The 25,770-nt window shown below is 41.4% G+C and overlaps 1 protein-coding gene across 3 annotated transcripts in view; it reads right to left on the reverse strand.

Annotated features, from left to right (window-relative positions):
- GABRB3 (gamma-aminobutyric acid type A receptor subunit beta3) overlaps positions 1-25,770 on the reverse strand; it is a 191,840-nt gene that overhangs the window by 34,182 nt on the left and 131,888 nt on the right. For all 3 annotated transcript variants that reach the window (XM_045560865.1, XM_045560866.1, XM_045560867.1), the window contains one exon: positions 12,916-13,136. In XM_045560865.1, coding sequence (XP_045416821.1) covers positions 12,916-13,136 — 221 coding nt within the window. Of the gene's footprint in view, positions 1-12,915; positions 13,137-25,770 lie in introns of those variants that run through there.

The raw sequence follows: 25,770 nt of genomic DNA on the forward strand, positions 1-25,770 counted from the left end.
GGATATGGCATTTTTAAAACAAGAACAGAGAGACAAAATGAAAGAGCATCTGAAATGAAGGCAAAGACAGAAGAAGCTGGAACACTGAGAGGAATGCAAGGAATCCCAGCTGCAGTGCTGAATTGAAGGCAAAGAAAGTGGAATTGACGTGGCTGAAAATCACTTAATGACATGGCAGGCTTCTTCAGTTTTGATGGGCACACGAATCACTGAGGGATCTTGTTAAAATTCAGATTCTGAGTGAGGATGTGTTAGTGGGTCTATGTTCTGAATTTCCCAGATACTGTTACCAGGTGAAGTTGCTGCTGCTGGCTTGGTGATCGTACCTTGAGTAGAAAGGAGAGGGCTGACTTGTAAAACCTTCCCAAAGGCAGAGGTAGGGAACAAGGCTTCGAAAACAGTGAGAAGATGATAGTTACAGGTATGTAACTAATCTTTATTAGACAGAGCAGAAATAAACAGCATACAAATCAACAAATTAAAATTAAACATAAGAAATTAAAGAAATATTTTTCATTGGAATAAAATATATATATGATAAAATGTGCCATTTTAATGACATTTAAGTGTATAACTCAGTGGCATTAACTACCTTCACACTGATACGCAGCCATCGCCATTGTCCATTTCCAGAACTTTTTCATCTTCCCAAATAGAAACTGTGTAGCCATTAAACAATAATACCCATTACCTCTTGCCCCTGGGCTTGGTAAATCTTTAGTCTGCTCTCTATGAATTGACCTATGCTATCAACAGATACCTCAAATAAGTGAAATCATACAATATTTGTCCTTTTCTGCCAGCTTATTTCACTTAGCATATTGTTTTCAAGGTTCATACAAACTGTAGCATGCATTAGAATTTCATTCCTTTTTAACACTGAATATTATTCCATTGTATGTATGTGTGTGTATATATATATATTTTGTTTATCCATGCATCTCTTGGTGGACATTTGGGTTATTTTTACCTTTTGGCTACTGTGAATAATGCCACTATGAACACTGGTATACAATGTATGAGTCACTTCTTTTGTTTCTTTTGATATATACCTACAAGTGGAATTGCTGAATCCTATGTTTAAATTTTGAGGAACAGCCATACTGTTTTCCACAGTGACTGAACCTGTTTAAATTTAAATTCTCACCAACAATCCCTAAGGGTTTCAATTTGTCCTTGACTCTGCCAACACTTGTTCTTTTCCTTTTTTTTTTTTTTAATAATAGCCATCCTAATGTGTGTAAAGTAATATCTCATTGTGGTTTTGATTTGTATTTCCTTAATAGCTAATAATGTTGAGCATCTTTCCATGTGCTTTTTGGCCATTTGTGTATCTTCACTATAGAAATGCCTATTAAAGTCCAATGCCCATTTTTGAATTGGTTTGTTTGTATTTTTGTTGTTGACTTATATGAGACCTTTATATATTCTGTACATTAACATCTTAGTAAGATTCATGATTTGCAAATATTTTCTCTCATTCTGTGAATTGCCATTTCACTCTGTTGATTGTGTTCTTTGATGCACAGAAGTCTTTAATTTTGATGTAGTCTAAATGACAACAAAATAATTACATTATTTTTTTCTTTCTTTTTCATTTCTTTTTTTCTTTTCTTGCTTATGTTTTTGTTGTCATATTCAAAAATTTTTGCCAAATACAATGTCATGAAGCTTTTCTCTTGTTTTCTTCCAAGAGTTTTGTAGTTTTAGCTCTCAAGTTTAAGGACTTGATCTATTTTGGTAAATTTTTGTACATGCTGTAAAGTAAGGGTTTAACTTCAATATTTTACTTGTGTATATCCAGTTTGTCCCAGCATTACTTGTTGAAAAGACTGTCCATTACCCATTGAGTAGTCTTGGCATGCTTATCAAAAATTATTTGACTACATATGCCAGGATTTATTTTGGGGCTATTTTATTCCATTGGTTTATATGCCTGTTCTTATGCCAGTACCAATCTGTTTTGATTACTGTAGATTTATAGCAAGCTTTGAAATCAGGAAATGTGAGAACTCCAACTTTCTTCTTTTTCAAGATGGTTTTGGATATTTGGGATCATTGAGATTCCACATGAATTTTAGAATGGATTTCTCCATTTCTACAAAAATGATGACATTAGAATTTTGATAGATTGTATAAAGTAGATCACTTTAGGTAGTACTGTCATCTTAACACTAGTAAGTCTTCTAATCCATGAACACAGGATGCCTTTCCATTTATTTGTCTTTTTCAAATACTTTCAACAATGTTTTATAGTTTTTAATGTACAAGTCTTTGACTCTATCATTAAATTTATTCCTATGTTTTTCATTCTTTTAGATGCTATTGTAAATGGAATTGTTTTCTTCTTTCCCTTTTTGGATTGTTCACTCTTAGTATATAGAAATGCAACTGAATTTTATGTTGATTTTGTACTCTGCAATTTTGGTCTCCTCAATGGTTTCTCATGAGTTCCTTAAGCTCTGTTCACTTTGTTCAATCTTTTTTCTTTCTGATCCTCAGACTCAACAATTTTAATTATCCATCTTCAAGCTTGTGGATTACTTCTTCTGCCTGCTTCAATATGCTGTTGAACCCCTCTAGTAAATTCTTCATATCAGTTAGTATTTTTTTCAGCTTCAGAATTTCTTTGATTCCCTTTCATAATTTCTATCTCTTTGTTTATTTTATTTCATTCATTTTATGCATATATAATTTTCCCCATTTCCTTTAGTTCTTTGTCCATGTTTTTCCTTACCTCTTTGAGTAGTTAAGACAAATTATTTAATGTCTTTGTCTAGTAAGTCCAGTGTCCGTGTTTCTGCCAGTTTTGTTCCTTTGAATAAGCTGTGTTTTCCTCTTTCTTTGTATGCTTTGTTATTTTTTTCCTGAAAATTGGGCATTTGATTATTATACTGTGATAACTCTGAAAATTAGAATCTTTTCCTTCACCAAGTTTTACGGTTTTTACATTTAATAGTCCATTTGTTTTGGGACATTTTGAAACATTTTTTGAAAAGATTATTTCTTATTAAGTGCAATCAGTGAAGTCTCTATTCCTTTAGCTGATGTTCAGCTAACGTTTTAACAGGAATTTCTTTGAGTGCCAAGAGTTCAAACAAACAAACAAAAAAACCCCACACAAACAAAAAAGAAAGAATAGCCATTTCTCTCAGTCTTTGCAGATTGGCTATGTGCTGGGGCATTTTGTAACTACTCAGCTAGGCTTGCTCTGACCCTAGGGATTAGCTGAAAGCAAAAACTTTGTTATTCTTAGGGCTTTCGTGAGCATATGTCTTGCATAGACATGTGCATGGCTTTCTAAGTTTCCCTATATATCTGGCTGCTTTTAAATGACCCAATTTCCCAATGAGTTTCATCTCAGCTTCTCCTTTGAGCCCTAGATAGTCTATTTTATGTTTCCACCCAAAATCTCTTGCCCCAGGATTTGTCCTCCTCTTGCAGCCTTTATAAACATTGCCTGCCTCTTTTCTTGCTTACATTCTGAGATATGCACAACAGGGATGAGCATCTTGCTTTAGTCCCTCAGATATCCTCCAGACAGTTTAGAACATATGCACATGATAATTTGCAAATAAGGTTTGCTCTTCTCCTTCTGGTATGAGAGGGAGAACTGGGAATGAGGCTGCCACCTGCTCAAGACCAAACTCTGGGGAGTGGGTGGGGAAAACGGCAAGTAAAACTGCCATAAAACTTTCTATTATTTTGAATGCAGACTTTTTTCTTTCTTTTTTTTTTTTTAGATTGGGCATTTGGTGAGTTGCTATAAATCTTGAACTGTTTCCCAGAGCTTCTACAGGTTGGTTCATATAACTTCTAGTTGTTTTTTCATGTTTCTATGGAGGAAAGACACCTTGGAGCTTTTTAGTCTGGCATTTAACTGATGTTGCTTCCCAATATGAGATCTTTAGAGATAAGAGTAGGAGTGTTTAAAAGATATAGTAGAAATTAAGGAATAGAATTATAATATAAAATCAAAGTCAAGACCTTTAAAAATATAACTAAAATAAAGATTTCTTGATTCTAATGAACACAATTATAAATGATGAAGAGACTATAACAATATGTTCTTAGCAGCTTAAAAATATAAGAGAAAACAACGATTGTAAAGTCCAGATAAAAAGGATATTTCCTTGAAAAACATGAATTCTCAAGATTGATACAAGAAGAAAACCTAAAGAGAACCATAAGTATTGCAGAAACTGAAGCCATGTGTGTCAGGGTGGAAAATGTTATTTAAGACCCTTTTCAAAGTAACATGCATTTATAAAAACTTCACTTTAAAAATATTTCATATTTAGTATATATTTACGGGTAAGTCTTTAAATACTTAAAGGAACACCAACCCTTTTAGGAATAGTTATTTCCCATATAATATAATCTATTACAGAACAAAAAGTGAGAAATCTACTTAATTCATGTTATGACAAAACACAAAACAAACATAAAGACATATATAATCTATTAATATATTTAACAGGATCTATATGATATGTATCACATACAAATATATGAGAGGGCCAGTATTAGTTCATTTTCTGTTGCTTATAACAATACATGAAATTGGGAAATTTATAAAAAAATGAAATTTATTTCTTAATGTTATGGAGTTTGGGAAATCCAAGGTCAAAAGAGTGCACCTGAAGATGGTGAGGGCATTCTTGCTGGTGGGGATTCTCTGTAGAGTTCTGAAGTGGCACAGAGTACCACATGACAAAAGAGGTGAACATGCTCATGTGCTAGATCAGGTCTCTTGTCCTCTTCTTATAAAGCCACCAGTTCCCCTCCCATGAAACCCATTAATCCATTAATCCATGAATGGATTAACACATTTATGAGGACAGAGCCCTCATGATCCAATCACCTCTTCAAGGCCCATCTTCTCAATATTACCATGATGGGGATTAAGTTTGAACACGAGTTTTGGAGGGGACATTCAAACCACAGCAGGGCCCCATTCCACCACCTTTACATTGGATAATTTACCTAGGAAATACCAGTGAATTGGTTCATGTTTCTTGGAAACTTCACCCAAAGCACAATGTTAATAGGTGTCAGATTAATGAGAGAGGAAACTTGAGAATAGATTTCCTGAGAAAGTCTACATCCATCTTTAAGGGAAGTTGGCACCTTCCAAGCGGGATACAAGAAGTAACAGTGGTAAAGGTCTTATCACCACTAAAAAAAATCTGCAAAAGGCAAAAGAGGAGCTGTTTCCTCAAATGTGCAGACAATGCAAGGACTCAAGAATTACAAAGAATTGGGGAATCATCACACCTCTAAAAGAAATCAATAGATCTCCAACAATGGACACCAAAGAAATGGAGATTTATGAATTACTAATAAAAATTCAGAATAATAGTCATAAAGAAGTTAAGTGAACTAAAAAATATAGAGACAAAAATTTAATTAAGTTTGGAAAACAACACATGAACAAAGCAAGACACTTGACAAAGGAATAGAAACAATTAAAAATAAACAGATAGAAATCTTAAAGGTGAAGAATATAATGACTGAACTGAGAAATTGAATAGAAAGCTTCAACAGCAGACTCAATCAAGCAGAAGAAAGGATCAGTAAGTTGGAAGACAGAACTTTGAAATTATCCAGAGAAACAAAACCACAAAATAAATAAATAAATAAGAATGAAGAAAGCCTATAGAAATTCTAGGACACAATCAGGAGACTAAACGTTCACATAATAAGATTTGCAGAAGTAGAAGAAAGAGAAAAAGGGCCAGAAAGCATATTAAAGAAATAATGACTGAAATTTGTTTTTATCTGGGGATAAATGCCAATACCCATGTAAGGAAGCACGGAGGTCTCCAATTAAATTCAAGCCAAAAAGAAGGACACTAAGTCACATAAAACTCAAATTATCAAATATCAAAGACATAAAAAAAATTGGAAAGCAGCAAAAGATAAGAAACATATCACATACAAAGGAGTACCAATACAACTATCAGCCTTTCAGCAGATTTCCCAGCAGAAAACCTGCAGGCCAGGAGAAAGTGGGATGAAATATTCAAAATGATGAAGATGAAGAAAAAAGAAAAAAAAAAAAAACAAAAAAACCCTACCAACCAAGAATACTTTATCCAGCAAATCTGTCAGAAATGAAGGAGAAATAAAATGTTCTTAGCACAAAAAATGTTACTATTTAAAGTCCAAAATATGTTAATTCACTTGATTTAATTATTCTGCACTGTATTCAGAAATTATAACATCATTTTACATTCCATAAATATATATAACTATAAATTATTGATTTACAATAAAAAATTTAAAATTTTTTAAAAAATGGACCAAGGTAAGAAATTAGTATATCAAAATTACAGGTTAAATAAGAAAAATGATCATATAAATAGAGACTGAATTAACAAAATCTATTTTTATTTTGGATATTTTTAAAAAATCTAGGGTTGGTCATCTCATTTATAATTAGCTGTTGAACATAAATGCCATAAATTTGTGACACCTGTATTATTGACCACTGTATCCCCACCTATGCTACCATTCTCAGAAAGTAATTGGGAACATACACATACATACACACACACACACACACACACACACACATATAATGGATGCAAAAGAATAAGTGATAGTTACATTTAACTAAAAGTGCAAATCATTCTTCATGGTGAGGCCCAAGAAACACCTTTATAAAAAATGAGCTGATATTATACACTGTTACCCCTTCATGAATCATTGTTCTGGAAGTTAAAGTCAATACAATAAAACAAAAAACAGAAATAAGAATAAAAAAACTATTGAAAATGAGGATTAAAAAAATCATCATAAGCAATATGATTGTAAGACTAAAGTCCTCAAGAGGATTAACTAAACTGTTGAAAATAATTTATTAGCCTAGCTGGATATAATTTTGGATAGATGAACACATAAAGATAGTTACATACAAATAGACCACCAGCTTTCCCACATACCAGGGAAAGCCAGCTAGAAAAATAATGGAAAAATAATCCCTTTCCTAATAGCACTTCACTTTTAAAAAATAGGAATAAAATTAGCAAGCAATAAGTAGGTACCTGATGGAGAAAATGACAACTATTTACTAAAAGCCATAAACAAAGACAAGAATGACTGCAGACACGCCATATTCATGTAGGAAAGACTGAAGGTAGCACAGTTTTTGTTCTTCCCAGAGTAATGTTTAATGAGCATTATTTGAACAAACAACACAAACTATATTTTTAGAAATTTGATAAAACAAATGGTTCTAAAATTCATGTGGAAGAATAAACTGATAAGTATTGGCACAAATAGCTAAACAATAAGGAACAAAAAATCAGATAGCTACCTCACATCCTACACCAAGATAAATTCCAGTGGATTGAAAATCTACATGGAAAATGTGAAAATATAAGGACTATAGAAAGATGAACTGGAATTCAAATTTAACTCTAGTGCAATACTTTTAAAAATTTTTTTTCACCAAGCACTATTCTAGATTTTGGGGATGGAATAACGAACAAGACAGAAACAGTTCTTTTCTCTGAGAGATTTATACTCTTATGGTGGCTTCCCCATCATCACGGATGGGACCAGTGTTTCAACAAATAAGAAATGCAATAAACTGACAAGATAAGGTCAGATCTAGATAAGTGGTATGATAAAAAAACAAGATGATGTAACAGAAAGTGAATAGAAGATCAGAGAAGGGGTTTCCTTGGGAGAATGACAGTTGAATGTTCCTCAATTACATAATTACATTATAATGATGCTAAAAATATGAGTATCTAGAGACAGAGAATTCTACATCCAGCAAAGAGCATGTGCAAACTGTCCAATTAACAAGGACATCTTTGATATTTCTGAAGAACAGAAGGAAAGTTTGCATACTGGAAGCATCGTGTGGGGGGAGAGCTGTAGAAAGGGACTGATTAGAACTTGAGTTCTGAGAGGACACCAAGGGGAAACTGACTCTTTAAATGGTCAGGGACCCACTCTCCATTTTGAGAGGGGAGGCCAAGAGTGAGAGACAGGCAGGTCAGGTGATCTCTTTGCAGTGCAAAGATGAAGTTATCGTATTCCAGTTAACCTCATCAAATGAGAACACTGGGGCAAGTTTGAAAAGAAGTTGTGAAAAGTCCTTACAAAGAGGGAAAGAATGAACATGCTCGGGACGGGGGGGTGGGGGTAGAGAAATGTGTGAGCCTGAATTTAAAGTAAGGACAGGTGATTTTCACCAGTCTTGAGAGATGAAGAAAATGGATACATTTACAGTGGCCTTAATAATGATACATTCCAAAGCAGGTATCACAATCCTAAAGCTAACTTTATTGCTGGGGGAGTATAAATTGGCATAATCCTGTGAGGAAAGCAATTAAACAATATGTTATTTAGTTACATGAAAGTAACTGGAAGATTGTAACAAAACAAAGGTTTTGGAGTTAGGCCCACCTGCACTCAAACCATGTGGGTCCTGTTACCTCTGTGAGTTTACATCTCTTCTGGGGGAAAAAGGTATTAGACCAGAACCACTGTATAAGATACAGTTTCAGAATTAAGATGCTAGCCTTATCAAATTAGATGACTTAATTTGAATCTTCTGATATAAGTTCTAGTTTTAATATTGCGTTCAATTTTTTAAGTGTAAAAAAGGCAATTTTGACAATTTTAAGCAATTTTTAGCCACAAGTGGGAACTTTACAATATATTGTCCAACAGATTTTGCAGTGAGCTTCCCAGGCAAGATATGGATTACTTTTTTTTTTTTGATAACTCAACCTCAGAATCCCAGGTGCTTTTTGGAACAACCTGAATACTATTTCATGACCCCCCTCTTACTAATTCCTAGCATCAGAGAAGTAGTCCAAAAATACAAAATGCATGGCATGAAGAAAAGATCGCGTTACAAAGTATGCTTAATGGTGCAAGGTGAGACATTCAATGACAACAGAGGGCCAGGAGACTGAAAAACAAAGTCAGGAAGAGGGACAATGACTCCACCCCCTCACAGACAGCAGAAAATGTCAGTGCAGCATCAAAAAGAAAAAAAAAACAGAAAATCTGTAACCAGGACAGGACCAAAGCCCATGAGTCTCTCAGCCAAAATCTGCCTAGCTCCTTAAAACGTTTAGCTGCCCAAAGGAAATTTTCAAAGAACTCGTGTTTTATTTTAGGATGGTACGCATGCCCTTTCCAGAGCATTCTCACCCGTCACATGTTGACTTGAGCCTGTGCAAGGAGCTCAGTTCACTGTCCTATTCAGCTGAGCTCAAGCTGGTCCTCACAAGCTAGTGTTAGCCCACGTTTCAAGCTCAGGGAGCTCCAACAGTCACAGAGAAAATGGTTCATGATTTAAAACGACCTTTTATCACCACAAGAATGTGATCACTCTCAAGCATCTGCATGAGTGGTCATTGACTACTTTTGCAGAGTCATCAGAGGTAAGGATTAATGATTTCCCAGAATAAGGCTGAGCTGACGTACAAACCTACGTCATGGACAGTTCATCTGCAGCCAAAAGCCTTCATCTACCCTGAATAAAGCAAAAGCCCTCACTGATTCTGTTACTGTGGCGGCTGGGCGTGAATAAGAAAAGAAGCCCAGAGAAGTGAAGTGGTGACTGACCTACCAATGTAGGCCAGTGCTGGATAGATGAGGTGAGGGCCAACCCTAGTGTCCAGGGGTGAGAAAAATTCAATTTTTAAGGTGTGGAGATACAGCCCGTCCAACAGGTAAGTATCTCAAGCACACAGCCAGCAAGAAAGTCATCTCTGTCGGGTGGGACCTTCCTCAGCAGTACCTTACAAGCAGGAGACAGCAACAGCCCAACTCTCTGCAGACTCTCACTGCAGGAGGTTCAACTTCAGTGTTCCCGGCTGTGCCAGGCTTCCGCAGGCCCACGCCACAGTACTGACATATGCAAAGGACACGATGTCAACGTACTGCTGGAGTTACACATGCAGCCCACTCCAGGCTTGCCACGTCAAGTGCAGCAGTGAAAACATGGAGGGGGGACAGTGGGCTTTAGGGCCATGGGGAGGAGGCAGGGTGGCGACCCATGTGAGCACTCAACACCTCATGTTTTATCAAAGACCATGAGATGCTTATAATATATAAATAGTACTTAAGTTTACATGGAATAGCAAAGAATATGTTTGTACTTGAGTTTCATACAATTACCAGTGCTTTGAATTATTAATGTGCTTTTTTGGCCAAAAGGTTCAAATTAATCTCCATAGCAGTGTGTGGTTTTTAAATATCAAGGCAGAAGTTTCTAGATTAGCCCATTTCTCAGGAGTTGATAACACAGTGTAGCTGCCAAGCACATGCAGGATATGGCGGTCAGCCTGTGGCCTGGGGTTTCTTGACCACAGCTCAGCCAGGTCCACAGAGTTCCGAAGAATCGTTTAAAAACTATGAGGTTCTAAATAAAGATCGAAGTAGCATATTGGGACTGAATTTGGGAAAAAAACAGCTAATTATTTAGAAATTCATTTATTGATTTAAGAGGCTATTTGAAAGGCATAATGAATGTAAATTTGACTAAAGAGGGTTTTTTTAGTTTATTGTACAAAGTTTATTACTAAAAGTTTCCCATGGCTTATTATCACGTTATTATTTAACTTTCACATGTGAACTTTTAGGCCAAGTGTTAGTTAAAGATATAATTTTTTTATTTCCTTGGTTTCTCTTACCTGAAATCTAACACTTTCAAAGACAGTTTGGAAATTTATTACAGATTTTATCCATATTATATAATTCTATTCTAACAGAGTTAAAGTGCTTTGCTTTTAACAGAGACCTACTAACATACTCCACTTCTGGTGAGAAAATAAAGAATGCAAAAGTATAGATGGAGAAAATTCAAACAACAAGTTTTGTTTAAAAAGCCAAGATGTCCTAGATTAAGTTTTGTTTGTATTTTCTTCTTTTTGCTCTCTTCTAACTACCCACACACCACACACAGGCACACCACACATCACATGCCGCACAAACCACACCACACACACACAAACACCACACCTTCCCTCACACGTATCACACACCACACACGTTACACACCCCCCACATACCACACACACCACACACTCCCCCGCACACCCCCCCCATACCACACACCACACACACCATGCACCACACACATACCACATACCCACACACCACACACATTACACACCCCCCACATACCACACACCACACACATACCACACACACCACACACCACACACCACACACATGCCACACACACCATACACAAAGACCACACACTCCCCTGCACACACCACACACATACCACATACCCACATACCACACACATCACGCACCCCCCACACACCACACACACCACACACTCCCCCCAACACACCAAACCCAATATGCACATAACACACACATAGGCTACATGACCACACCACACACCATAGCACACACATGCATGCCATGCACATTACAAACAGGTGACACACCACACCTACATACCACACACACAAATGCACACACCACACACACTATATACTACACAGATACCACACACATTACACGCATCACACAACAAACCCAGCACACACAAACACACACATACCCTCACACACCTCAGACACCACACATACACCACACACCACGCCTCCCCCGCGCCCCACACACACGAACACACATACCACCCACATATCAGCTTTTTCTGCTTCATTTTCTTTGCGGGGGCTGAGGGGCAGGTAAACACACAAGATTTCTGAGTAATCTTCTGTACAGCTGATGTACTCGTCAGAACCTTCCAAACTTTACAACCAACCACATCACTCATTTTCAGGCAGAAGCATGAAATGCTGGAAACCTCCCAGAGAAACTTCAGGCTAGTCTCTTTTTAAAGTAACACCATGGTTTGGTTGACATGTGCCACTTAACCCATAAAAACATCTGATTTTGCTAAAATCCTAACTTCCGCTCTATATACTGTGGCTTTGAGAAAGTCACTCAACATTTTCTATCTAAGGCAATGTTAAAGAATTCCCTTTACCCGTCTTGAGGCATGAAAAGTCACAGCGGTGTGGATTCAAATACATACTATTACGATTTCACTTAGGGCTGCTGAAGTCTTAGTCCAAAGGCTCTGGACTCACACCATTTTAAGATAAATCTTTTCTTCAAACTATCCACATGTGTCCCACTGAAGACCTCAAGGGTACTTTTAGGCGGTGAGATTGACAAAGGCACACACACACACTACTATTCTAAAACAAAACAAAAATCAGTGCAAAAGCAACGAAACAGACAGAAGGTTTTGAAGAACACCAGTTAGCAAGGTGATATTCAGAAGAATTAACCACCGGAGCACCACAGAAAGATCTGGGGGTTTCCAGGGCAACCAGGGAAGCCCAGGGCCTCTTCCCCGGGGCTCGGGAAGGCAGCCTGGTTTCCTCATTTGAGTGGCTACAGTATGAGACCTGGAGAGAGAAGGTTCTCACTGGGGAAGCCTCTCACTTAGTCATCCCCATAACATTCATGGCACCACCTCAATAAAGCTCCGTGGAGACTATATACCCTATAATCTGCACAACAGACATTTTTTCAACTGTGCAACTAGCTCTGAAAAAACTTCATTAAAGCCTTTGCAATGTCAGGGCAATATTAATTACAGGCCTCTGGGGCTAGGATGTGGGAAACCCGTCCTGAGGGAATCTGTGTTCTTAGACATAGCAACCCAATTATACACAGTGAGTCCAAAGGAGGCTGCTTTTCAACTGCTTGGTGACTATTTATAGTAACAGTAATGCCCCAAATCTTATGGTTATGAGAATTTTTTTTTTCCTGCAAAGCTCAAAGTGTTTCAGGGATGTTTCCTAATTAATCTGAGGACATGGCCTCACTACTATTTTCATCTCAAGCAAAAATTCAACACCAATGCACCATGCAACTGCAAGACTGGCCCTGGAGGGGCACACAGACCTGAGCCCGTACAGCACTGTCCCATCAGGGTGAAGGCGGATCATGCGGTTTTTCACTGTCACTCCATGCACAAATGACTTTTTGTCATTTAAGAAATATGTGTCGGGCACCCATAGCTGGTCAGCCACTCGATTGTCGAGCGTGAGGTTGAGAGGGATCCCAGAATAGGCGAGCCTTTTATCTCTCCAATATTGTTGAAAATACATGGTTAAGGTATAATCCTGGGGGGAAAGAAAAAGAAAAGAAAGAATATTAGTTTGTGCTCAGCCACAGGTGTATTTCCTTCACGCCTGGCCAAATGCAGGTTGAAATCTAAGCTCCAGAGTGAATATCCAGGAGAAACGGAATGATTTTTACACAGGGTAGGAGGCAGTGGTTGCTTTCCTAGGAGTGCAAATACCAGCTTTAATAGGTGTATGAATCAGTGTGTGTCATGTATACTGAGGCTGTTTTACTCGGATAAGCAGCAGACCCAGACAAACAGGCATTTGAAAGGTAACACAGAAATAAAGGCAAAAAAAAAAAAAAAAAAAAGCCATAGTAAAATCAGGTTGCTAGCAAGGAACTTCACTGTTCCCCTAGATCCTCTATCTCCCACCAGGCAGACAGGTGCTCTACCACCCACGACCCAGGAGCTCCAGCTGCAAACTTTCTCTGCGATTTAAGCCACTTTCCTCTCGCTCTGCCCTCTGCAAGGTCCATAAACACAAGCCTTCCATAAATACCCGCTGGAGACGAGATGGCCTGTGGGAGGTCTCTGTGCCCTATCTGTCATATTTTCTTTTTCTTCCAATTTGCCATGGCCATTCCTACCTTAACTGGGCCATAAAATCACCTGGAGATGATGGCACATTAGTCTGGGGAAACTGGGAGCCCGAAGCCAAAGCAGGATGTGGGAGGTAGGAGAAGGGCCACGGTGCTGTCCACACGCTTGTCCACAAAACAAGCAAATACCAACGCAGATGATCCTACTTTTTTGTTGTTGTTTATGCAAAGCAGTTCATTCAGTGAAAAGAAAGGAGGAAAGAGGTAAATCAGAGCTGGGCACGGAAAAAAGGAAATTCTAAAGTTTTTTGGCAATCTTTATTCAATTCTAAAATGATCAAGTCTGAAAATCTGGTGATATTCACAGGACATTGTGAACCTCACTGTAGAAGGATCTAAGCTGAAAAATCAAAGGTTAGAAAGTAAACTCTCCAACCAGGGAAGGAACAAATCACTGCTGCTCCACACAAGGAGCTTTCTGAGCTTACACGCTGTAAGATCATGTCTGCAAACGCCCTCGCTCTGTGGGTGGTGAGAGGAGATGGCGAATCAGTCGAAGCCTCCATCCTAGACACAGGTCTTCTGACAGCCCCCAGCACTCCTTTCGCTGCCTCACAGGGCAATTCTCAGAGTTGCTCATCCCACAACGCCTGTTTATTAACTGCTCTCTGTGGTGCTGGAGCACAGAGATTTATAGAATGACACACAGCAAACAGGGACTCATCTTCAGGTGCTCACTGCGAGAGGGGGTGACAAAAGCAATACATATGACGTGACTATAAGCTGCAAGGTTTTAAGCTGTAAGCCCCTAAAAGTCAGAGGAGAAGGAAAGGCAAAAACAATCCAAATGGGCTGGGGAGTCTTTAGAGAGGTTTTATCTGCAACTTAGAGAGGCAGCATTTGAGTAAACGAGAAGAAACGAGAATGGGCGAGCTTGTGCCTAGTATTCCCTGACGGGGCCTCCCCACCCTCCCCACCACCGATGGAAGATTCTCACAGAGCAGGAGGCACTGAAGATAGGCCTTGGTTAGCCAGACAGCAGGTAGGGGACATCAACAACCACTCGAGGGCGTTGCTTTTACAGGACTGATGGGAACCCCGAGGGGTGCAGTTTTGCTGGCATGTGGGGCTCACGGGGGAAAAAGTGTGGAGTGGTGGGCGAGGCGGGACCTCACTGCAGGGACCAGAAGGTGGAGAGACTCGAATGCCAGCTTCACAGCTGATGAAAGCCACTGGCAGTTTCTGTGGAGCAGAGAGACATAACCAAGTGTATTAACGCTGGTGTCTTTTATTCCTGTGTTCTGATGCTTTGGCATCTGAGCCTGGCTGACCCTGGAGGGACGGCCCCTCCCAGTGCTGGCCAATTCCTAGGGGCAGCAAACAATTCTCCTGGGAGTGCACCTTTTATGTGCAAACCAACTAATGCAGCACCCACTTCCCACCCAGCTCTCTCACTGAGCTCTCACATTCTGGGGTCACTATCCACCTGCTCTAATTGCCCCAGGTCCAGGTACTAGACAACTGAAAACAGCACCTGTGCCCTGGAGCCCCGAAATTATCCGAACTAGCCAATCCCAGAGCGGAGCCTGCCTACCCTGCCTCACCCATTCCTTCAGGGCAGCCACAGGAAAGGCCTTCGCCCGGACCCGACCCCCTTCCCCTGCCTCCTGACCGGCCCGGAGCCTCGCGGTGTGCCCCCCATGGCGTGGTGTGTCCCGTCCCCTCTTCTTGGGAACGGTGAGGGGCGAGCTATCCTTTCAACAGCAGTCATCTCCTGATGTGTTGGCCCTGCCATACCTAAATAATGACAAAATCCACATTTTACAGCACAAAGCCGTGTGTGAGGAAGATCAGCTTAGCCATGGTGAGTCCACGGGGTAGGAGGAGAGGAGCGGAGGCCACGGGGAAGTGGAGAGAGCTTGCGGGTGGGGAGCGGGGAACGGCGCCAGGCTGATGCAGAATGTCAGGATCAGAACAGACCCTCACAGAGCACAGCCCCACCCCGCCACTGCCACGGCTGACGCAGGCCACGCATTTGAACGGAACCACGCAGAGCTGTGGTGCCACAGCACTAGGGGACTACATCAGCAGCACCAAGGGACACAGCAGCAGCACCAACTAAGGGGTTTTTCTATTTGAGTATCACCCTCCAAATTATATTCTCACCGAGATAGAGGATTTTCACTTGTTCCTGTCTTTAATCCCTAACCCCGCATCCTCACGCCTGAGTCACGGAGTCTAGCGCCCTTCCCAGAGCCCCCTTCTAATCGGCTTCCATGCGGCTTGCCCTGAGAAAGGAGGGAGCAGGTTGGTCTGCCCTGGGAGCCCAGCTGTCAGTCACAGCCTGAGAAAGCAGATGGCTCTTATTCTGGACTGTGTCACTCTCCATGCCATCAGCAGCACCTCTTAGCCTGAGTCTTGGGTGTTTGCTGGTGTGATTTGAATGAATTGGGGGAGAGAGCTTGGGTAACCCAGGGAGGAGAAAAATGGTATTTAGAGCCAAACCCCGTGCACCTGCTCTGCCTTGGACGGCAGTGACACTTACATCAGTGGGGACACAAATTAGTATCCCACTTCTTTCTTGGGATACCAACTGGCGGCTAAAGGGAGGGGGATGGTGGAAAGGCCCAAGCCCCGCTCTGTTCTCTTACGCAGTTGGGAGCACCTAATGGAGGACTTCACTGTTCAGGGAGCCACACTGCTACCCTGCCGCCCCTTGTGGTGCGCAGTGGGGCGCACCAAGGAGAAGAACAGCGGCAGCTGCTGACGTGTTCTGACCCTTCAGCAAGCACCAGGCCTCATGCTACCTGTCACCCCGTATTATTATTATTATTATTATTATTATTATTATTATTATTATTGTTATCCCGTATTGATGAAGAAACAAAAATGTATAGAGCTGAAGTAATTTGCTTCTCTTTTGCATCCTCCACTCCCCATAAACATGAGGAACTAGGGACAGGGAGATTTGAAGTTGGGGCCACCTCCCCCTGGGCCTGGCTCTCAACCCAGAAACTCTAAGCTCTGGGGAGCTAAACAGTTCTGCATAATAAAGTGGAGTGAGTTTGACGGTGACGGTTTGCAAAGACATCTCTGAGAGTGCGGAGTCAGGGCTGCCAGGCGTTCTGCAGGCGGAGTGAGAACTATGGCCACATCAAAGCCCACCTCCCCAAACATTTAGCACAAATGCTATAGGCACATGCCTTGTCAAGATGCTTTGTGAAGATATCATTTTATCCAAGGAATCCCAGAAAAGTTGCCAGTTTTTATATTTGGAATGACGTGACCTGAACCAAAGAAAAGAGCACAGCCACGAGGAGACGGAATGTGTGGGATGGAGAGTCTGTCGCCGTTTGAATTTCAAGCCCATCTGCAGAAATGGAAGATACCTTGAGACGATAAAAGCTCCAGGAATTAACAGGCATCTTGGCTGTGCTAGGGGCGGGGAGGGCAGTGGGAATGCGCACAGAATACGAAAAGGAAACGGGGAATTAAGGTTTTGTTCTTTAAACTTAAAGCTCAAGGTGGACTCAGGTGTCATCTGGGGACAAAGATAAGGGATGGCTGGGAAGGGCCAGTCCCTGCTGCCCTGGCTCCTGTTGGTGCTTGACAAGGGCCTTTGGGAGGCAGCAGTAGACACACCAGATGAGACAGACAGCTGACACCATTCACAGAATCAGCCCACACCACGTCTCCACCAATGTGGTTGGTAAAGTTCCTCTTTTGCCAGAGCCCCGGACTGCACAGCGGAACACATGTGTATCCAGAGACAGGCACGCCTCATTTTACTGTGTGTCTCCTTACTGCATGGCACAGACACTACGTTTCCTACAAAGCTCTGTGGCAACCCTGAATCCAGCAAATCTACTGGTGCCATTTTTCCAACAGCATGTGCTCACTTTGTGTCTCTGAGTGACGTTTTGGTAATTTTTGCAATGTTCCAAGCTTTTTCATTATTATTATATCTGTTATGGTGATCTGTGCTAAGTGATCTTTGATGTCACTATTGTAATTGCTTTTGGGCACCATGAACTGCACCCACACAAGATGACAAAATTAAACGATAAGTGTGTGTATTCTGATTGCTCCACTGACCAGCCATTCTCTCATCTTTTTCCCTCTTCCCTCTCCTCAGGAAACCACACTCCCTGAGATACTACAATATGGAAATTAGGCCAGCTAATAACCTACAATGGCCTCTAAGTATTCAAGGGAAGAGTCACACATCTCTCACTTTAAATTAAAAGCTAGAAATGATCAAGCTCTGTGAGGAAGGCATGTTGAAAGCCCAGACAGGCCAAAATGCCAGGCCTCTTGCCCTAAGCAGTTAGTCAAGTTGTGGATGCAAAGGAAAAGTTCTTGAAGGAAATTTAAAGTGCTACTCCAGTGAACACCCAAATGATAAGAAAGCAAAACAGCTTTATTACTAACATGGAAAAAGTTTTAGTGGTGTGGATAAATGATCAAACCAGCCACATAATTCCCTTAAACCAAAGCCTAATCCAGAGCAAGACCCCAACTCTCTTCAATTCTATGAAGGCTGAGAGAGGTAAGGAAGCTGCAGAAGAAAAGTTGGAAGAGATTGGTTTATGAAATTTAAGGAAAGAAGCTGTGCCTATAACACAAAAGTGCAAGGTGAAGCAGCAAGTACTGATGTAGAAGCTGTAGCAAGTTATCCAGAAGACCTAGCTAAAATTCTTGATGAAGGTGGCTACGCTAAACAACAGATTTTCAGTCTAGATGAAACAGCCTTATATTGGAAGAAAATGCCATTTAGGACTTTCATAGATAGGAGAAGTCAATGCCTGGTTTCAAAGCTTCAAAGGACAGGCTGACCAGAGGCTAATGAAGCTGGTGGCTTTAAATTGAAGCCAATGCTCATTTACCATTCTGAAATCCTAGGGTCCTTAAGAATTATGCTAAATCTACTCTGCTTGTGCTCTATAAATGGAACAACAAGACCTGGATGACAGGACATCTGTTTCCAGCATGGTTTACTGAATATTTTAAGCCCACTATTGAGATCTACTGTTCAGAGAAGAAAGATTCATTTCAAAATATTCCTGCTCATTGGCAATGTACCTAGTCACCCATGAGCTCTCATGGAGATGTACATGGAGTTTAACGTTGTTTTCATGTCTGCTGATTCAACATCCATTCTGCAGCCCATGGATCAAGGAATAATTTTGACTCACAAGTATTATTATTTAAGAAACATTTTTGTAAGGCTATAGCTGCCATAGATAGTGATTCCTCTGATGGATCTATGCAAAATAAATTAATAAAATAAATTAAATTAATAATAATAAAGATAATAAAATAAATCTTCTGGAAAGGATTCACCATTCTAGATGCCACTGAGAACATTAATGATTCAGGGGAAGATGTCAAAATATCCACATTAACAGGAGTTTGGAAGAAGTTGATCCCAACCCTCATGGATGAGGTTGAGAGGTTCAAGACTTCAGTGGAGGAAGTACCTGCAGATGTGGTGCAAACAGCAAGAGAACCAGAATTAGAAGTGGAGCCTGAAGTTCTGACTGAATTGCTACAACCTCATGGTAAAACTTGATCAGATAAGGAGTTGTTTCTTACAGATGAACGAAGAAAGTGGTCTCTTGAGATGGAATCTGCTCCTGGTGAAGATGCTGTGACCATTGTTGAAATGACAACAAAGGATTTAGAATATTACATAAACTTAGTTGATAAAGCAGTAGCAGGCTTTGAGAGGATGGGCTCCAATTTTGAAAGAAGTTCTACTGTGGGTGAAATGCTATCCAACAGGATTGCATGCTGTAGAGAAATCTTTCATGAAAAGAACAGTCAATCGATGTAGCAAACTTCATTGCTGTCTTATTTTTTAACAAATTGCCACAGCCACTCCAGCCTTCAGCAACCACCAGCCTGATCAGTCAGCAGCCACCAATATCGATGCAAGACCCTCCACCAACAAAAAGAGCAGGGCTTGCTAAAGGCTCAGATTGTAAGCATTTTTTAGCAAAAGGTATTTTTTGCATTAAGATATGTACTTTTTTAGACATAATGCCATTTCATACTTAATAAACTATAGTGTAACCATAACTTCAATATGCACCGAGAAACCAAAAAAATTATGTGATTCATGCTATTACCATATTTGATTTACTGCATTGGTCTGGGACTGAGCCTGCAATATCTCTGAGGGTATTTCTGTATTTATTCAGTCATTCGACAAGTATTTATTGAGTGCCTAGGGCATGCCTGGCAATGTCCAGGAGGCAAAGATGAGCTAGAGGCAATTTGGGCTGTCTGGCAAAGGAGATGATTGCAGGTTCCCATAACTCAAGAGCAATCTAGGTGAAGTGCTATACTAAACACGAAGGGACATAAAAGTCAAACAAGAAGCTATTTCTCAGTAGGATGATCAAAAACGGCTGGAAAAAGTATCATGTGACCTAAATCTTAAAACGATTCCAGCTGCAAGAAGGGCAGAGCAGGTGTTGCCCTGTGGGCAATAATGTAGCTGGGCATCTGTACAAAGTGTCTCCTGACAGGCACCGACAGCCACCGACAGCCACCGACAGCCACCAACGCCACAGCTATCTGCACAAAAAATGGTGCAAAGTGGAGGTGGCAGACAAGGAGGGGGCTCCACAGAGTGGTCACCCCAAATGTGTGCAGCTGAGGGAGACCCTGGAAAGAAGACAGAGACACAGCAGAGGCCCCAAATGCAATCCTTCCAGAGGCTCCAAGAGTCGTGGAAATCAGAATCAGGGCGCACTGGTGGTGGTGCACAATAGACTCTGCTCCTTGTGACTTCGCTGAGGTCCCCATGTCCCTGATTTTTACCTTCTCTGTTCTGGTGAATGATCCACATGAGAACAAGGAGGAGTCTTCTGGCATCCTGGGGTGCTGAGCTCCCCAAGGGACCAAAGGCCTGCACAAGGGCCAGGGTAGTAGGAAGTGGTGACTGCCAATTCCTTTCCCACCACCACCTTTTACAGGGGAGACCCAAGCTCCGACATTGGAGGGAGAGGAGTGGGCTGCATGGGGGGGCGGCTCTGGGAAGCTGGCGCTGGGAAGGGGCCTAAGTAGATTAGCACATGCTAGGAAGAGACGAGTTGTCTCCTAGCACTGACTCCTGGCTGTGGCACTACCAGCTCCATCAGCACATCTAGACAGAACGTGTTGGCAGGAGGAGGAGAAGGTATTGGCCGAGAGGCCAGAGCTCACAGAAATAGTAGCTGCCAATGAGGCTGTGGCTACACGGCCACTGGTCCACGTGGCAGAATCCTCCCCTGCTGGGGGTGGGCCACCACAGACTGAAGGGTGACACTCCACTGCTCACACCACCCCAGACTCTTCTGCTCTGGTTCAGATTGTAGGCTCACTGAGCTCCTTCTGGTTATAATTTCATATATCTTAATTTTTAGAAGACTACACCCTGAGTGAGAGTTGAAATCTGCAGCCATTCAAGCATTCATAAAATATTCCTTCTATAAATTAATTAATCGACACATTGAGTGTGTGTGCACAAACACTGACTCATGCCCATTTTGTTGGTAGATGTTTCAACAGCCTGGGAACGTTTTGCTTCTGGTGAAGGTGCAGGTCCAACCCTGAGATGGGGCTGGCACCAGATACTTGGAAGGCTCTAGATAAAGGTATGGATTTCCTGGTGCCCAGCACCTCCACCAGGACCTCTGCTGCTCCATTCACACAGCAGTCCAACTCCATTCTCACCAGGGGAGGCCATTGGGGAAGCCTATGTAGAATCATTAATTCCCCTTGGGCTCCTGTGCTCCTGAGCCAGGTTTCCAAAGGTGGAGACTGTCCCATCTCAGGTCACAATAGCCCATCAGGTGTTGGGTAGGCGGGGGCAAGGCAGAGGAGGACACCTGCAGAGACATCTGGGCTTCTGCTTTCCCAGGCATCACATATCTGAGACAGTTGTCCATACAGGGAAAGGCTTCCAGAATTTCTGGCCTCACCATGACAGGTTCCTATGCACATGGTAGCCCTGGGTATGGGATTTAATGGAGCAAGCTCAGGTAGTGAGGAGGACATCCCAAGCATGTTCTCATTCAGAATTCTCTAGTCCATGAGAACTGGATCTCTCTGAGGCATACTGTATAAATGTGAGTTATTTTGTTTAATTACAGTTGGTTTGAACTATGGTAGTTCATCAAAATCATTAGATAAGATAAAATATCTTGAATCAATACCTCACCCCGTGTGTGTGTGTGTGTGTGTGTGTGTGTGTGTGTGTGTGTGTCTTATAAAAGCCTTTAGAAGAATTTAGGATGAGCATGAAGAAATATTCAAGTAAGAATTGCATTCAAAGCAAAGGGTCTTTTTTAAAAAAGAATCTTACAAACAAAAATCACTTGAATCAAAAAGTCATTTACTCATCTGGGCTTCTTTTAGGGATCATAAAGCCGTTTGATAATCTAATGAAATCACAGGCCACCTCCACAGAAAATATATTTGCTGTGTTTGTGTGTGTATCAATCAATCAGCACAGGACACTGAAGTCCACCCGCTTCAGATGTCTTCACAAGGTGGGAGCGATACTAATGAGTATAGTCCCACAGATTTGTAAGTCACTTGTTTAGGATGTGTGTGATGTTTTCACATTGGAAAAAATATGACAAAAGGATTGTTAAGTTTTGCCCCAAATTATAAAACTCTATTTCTTGTGAAGGTCAAAAGCCATGGTTCCTGGGTGAGACACCAGGGTGAGCCCAGGCTCTGTGGTTTGGAGCCAGAGTACTGCGGCAGCTGTGGGTGAAGCCGGAGGTGGGGGCATGGCAAGCAGGGGAGGGGGCAAGGGAAGTACTGCTGGCCCCAGTAGCTCTAGGAGAAGCCTGGACTGCTGGAAGTGGGGAGCAGGCATTGTTGTATGTGAGCCACCCACAAGTCAAGCATTTATATATAGGTGACTGTCCTCTCAAAATCTCCTGAGAATAGACAAACAGCAGCAACAATAATGCAACAAAATGAAACCTCAGCTCATCTTTAGGTGTATAATTCACACAGCTTGGATAAATTGCAGTAAGACATATAAACAATAAAGTTTCTTCCTGCTCATACAAATCTCCTGGCATTTATCACATTAAAATGATAAGAATACATATTTTAAAGTGGAAATATTGCTCATTATTCTGCAATTAAGTAATTGACTAGATTTCTCAGCACAGGAAATGAAGAAAAAATTTACTATCCCCAAGAAACAAATGCAATCTCTAAACCAAATTTAAATATTTAACTGCAGCTGTGAAAACCACAGGACACCTGCATTTGCATCTGGTTCAGCAAGTTTATGATACAAAACCTTGCAGGTAAGTTGTTCTCAGGTCAGGAAAGATGGAAAATTGTTCTGAGAAGCTTACATAAGCCCTAGGTGGTGGTGACTTCGTTTGCAGGCACCTTTACAACTAAGGTCAGGCTTGGGGGTTTCTTGGCATTGCTGTTAACAAAGTTTGTTTAGGAAATTCTAATCTATTCCATTTAATGACCTAAAAATAAATACATAATATTACAGCCATCTCTTCTGTATAACAGACTTGGATGGCATGTAGGTTTCCACTTGTTGACTCTATATGGTGATGTCTGGTAATAAAACATGACCCAGATCCTTCTGCTTCCCTCTTGCTTCAAGGATTCACTGAGTATCTACCATAGGCCAAGACCCACACTGGGTGCTAGGGACCCACAGATAAGGAACACAGAATTGGTACCTTTAAGTAGTTCCCAATCTAGTGGGGAGACAGAAAATTGAGCTAAAGATTAGAGCGACGGAGAGAAACAGCTTTGGAATCAACATGCCCAAGTCTCAAGTCAGATCCTATTGGGCTGGCAAGTGTGGGGAACCACCCCACTGTCCTAAGCCATGTCACGACATCTGTGAAGACAGCCTGCCACACACTCTGCAGTCCTCAGCACCAGGAGGGCACACTGTGATGAGTCAAGTATACAATAATGCAAAAGAAGTGTATGTTTAAGGGTCTCTCACTAAGTCCAGGGCCAGCAGGAGAGCACGCTGGGGTGCAAATAGACAGGCAGTTCACTGAGACTGTTCTGTCTTCTTATAGCCTTCATACCTGCCAAAAGGCTCATGGTCTGTCTTTCTTCATTCATCCAGCTAAATGTGAAATTTATTCAGAAGATGAACTAGTTACCTCTGTATGAAATATAGAAGGGCTGGTGAAAATAGATATGTCTCCCAGGACTCTAAAGCCACCTGAAAAACCGGCATAGGATAGGAATTATTTTGAAAATATGTTTTTCTTTGTAAGTATGTAAAGACACCATCCATATTTTTCTGGAGTCAAATAAGTTTGAAAAGCATAGTGATTGTACTGACCTACACTCAAAGGACAAATAAATTGTAGTATCAGAAGAAATTGGGAGAATTGAACCTAAGTCAAGGAGAACCAGCAAAATACTAAAACAGCTGCCCTTGGCTAAATAAATTCTCTGAGCTGGTGCTGGCTGGCCAGCTTTGCAGGGTGTGGTGGAGCAGGATGTGTCAGACTCCCCGGTTGGCACCCTTGCCATGTGCCTTACTTGGGAAAGTTACCTAATCACTCTGAGCCTCAGCCACCTCTTGTGTAAAAAAAATGAGACTAAAAATGCTCATTTTGCAAAAGTGCTACAGCCATTAATTGAGCTAACAACGCTTAGCACAGTGCTGGACTCGTAACAGGCATTTGGAAAATTCTACTTTCCCTTCCCTCATCCCAGAGCAGGGCCAGCTACTACTGAAAGAAGCCCCTCCAGCACCCGATGAAAAAGGACCCTCTTTATCCATGGAACCCTGGCCCCTTTGTTCCATAGCAAGCACACACCAAACCACAAAGGAAAATGTGCTCTGTTTTCCTAAGTTGCAGGTAAAGAAAACCCAGTCTAATGCTTTATTACGGAATTCTCAACACTATCTGAAGCAGCTTCACCAAAATTTTCTTCTCAAATACCAAGTTCCATTTTCTACTCGATATCCAAATGCAACACAGACACAAGCCTGGTTCCTGAAATGTATCAGGTCACTAGATTTTTTTCATAAAACTTCTTTTCTGCTGTGAATTATTTTGATATTACAAATTAAAATTAAATAGAAATTTGTAAAATAGCTACAGTGCTAATCAATATGAAAACACCGCCATCCATCCTGCCCAAGCCTGGCCGGCTATGGCTGACCCTGATCTGGGCCACCCTGCCAGTGTTCCTGGCCTCGCCGCCCACCCACGCCCTCTCCACTGTGCCTTGGGAAAACCCATTTTACAGTCAAATGACCCTTTCATATAAGGAACATTCTCACCAAACAGCCCCTCTGCAGCTTTCTTTCCTTGTAAGTTGTTGCCCTACTGTAGCTTTTTTAGGGGTGGTTACCTATTCTCCCAAACAAGGCACCAAGGAGCTAAGTGAGAGAAGCATCCTGCACCCCACACACCCCCTTTCCCATTCCTGATCAGCCTCCAGGTCTCTGGTCTTCCATCAGTCTCTCTGTCTCATTCTACTTTCCCGAAACTCTGATGAATGGATCCAGCTTCGTTCTGAACCATTCCATCAAAAAGCCCCACATGTAACTCAAGATCAGTATGTCTAAAAATCAACTCGTTATCTTCCTACCCCAAATCTGTTCCCCATTCTGTACCCCCATCCACCCACTCACTCAACCAAACCGAAAATAGAAGCAATATGCCAGCCTCTTTTTTCTTTCCCACTCTAACCACCAGCATTCATTCAGTGACTATGTCCTGTTGATGCCATTTCCTAAGTCTTCCACACCTAGCATTGGATCACAAGGTCAGCAGCCACAGTAGTGAGGGTGGGAGTGTTTCCACTGAGGTCGCCATGGCAACAGATTAGAGCATGGGCTCCTGGACTCCCAAATTGTATCTGGGAAGAATACTTACCGGCAGTGTCTAGAGCACGCCAGGTCTGACACCAGACTCAGACATGGTGTGGGTAAAATAGAAGAATATGTGGGATGACCAGATGTCTCACACTCTGTAAGGGAACAGATGTTCCAGCTCCACACAACACTGTATGAATGAAGTTTTGGAACATGCTGGTAAACCTGGGAGTCACTGTATATTTTCCTTTATT

Source organism: Lemur catta, chromosome 9 (genome assembly GCF_020740605.2).
Source record: "Lemur catta isolate mLemCat1 chromosome 9, mLemCat1.pri, whole genome shotgun sequence".
Lineage (NCBI taxonomy): Eukaryota > Metazoa > Chordata > Mammalia > Primates > Lemuridae > Lemur > Lemur catta.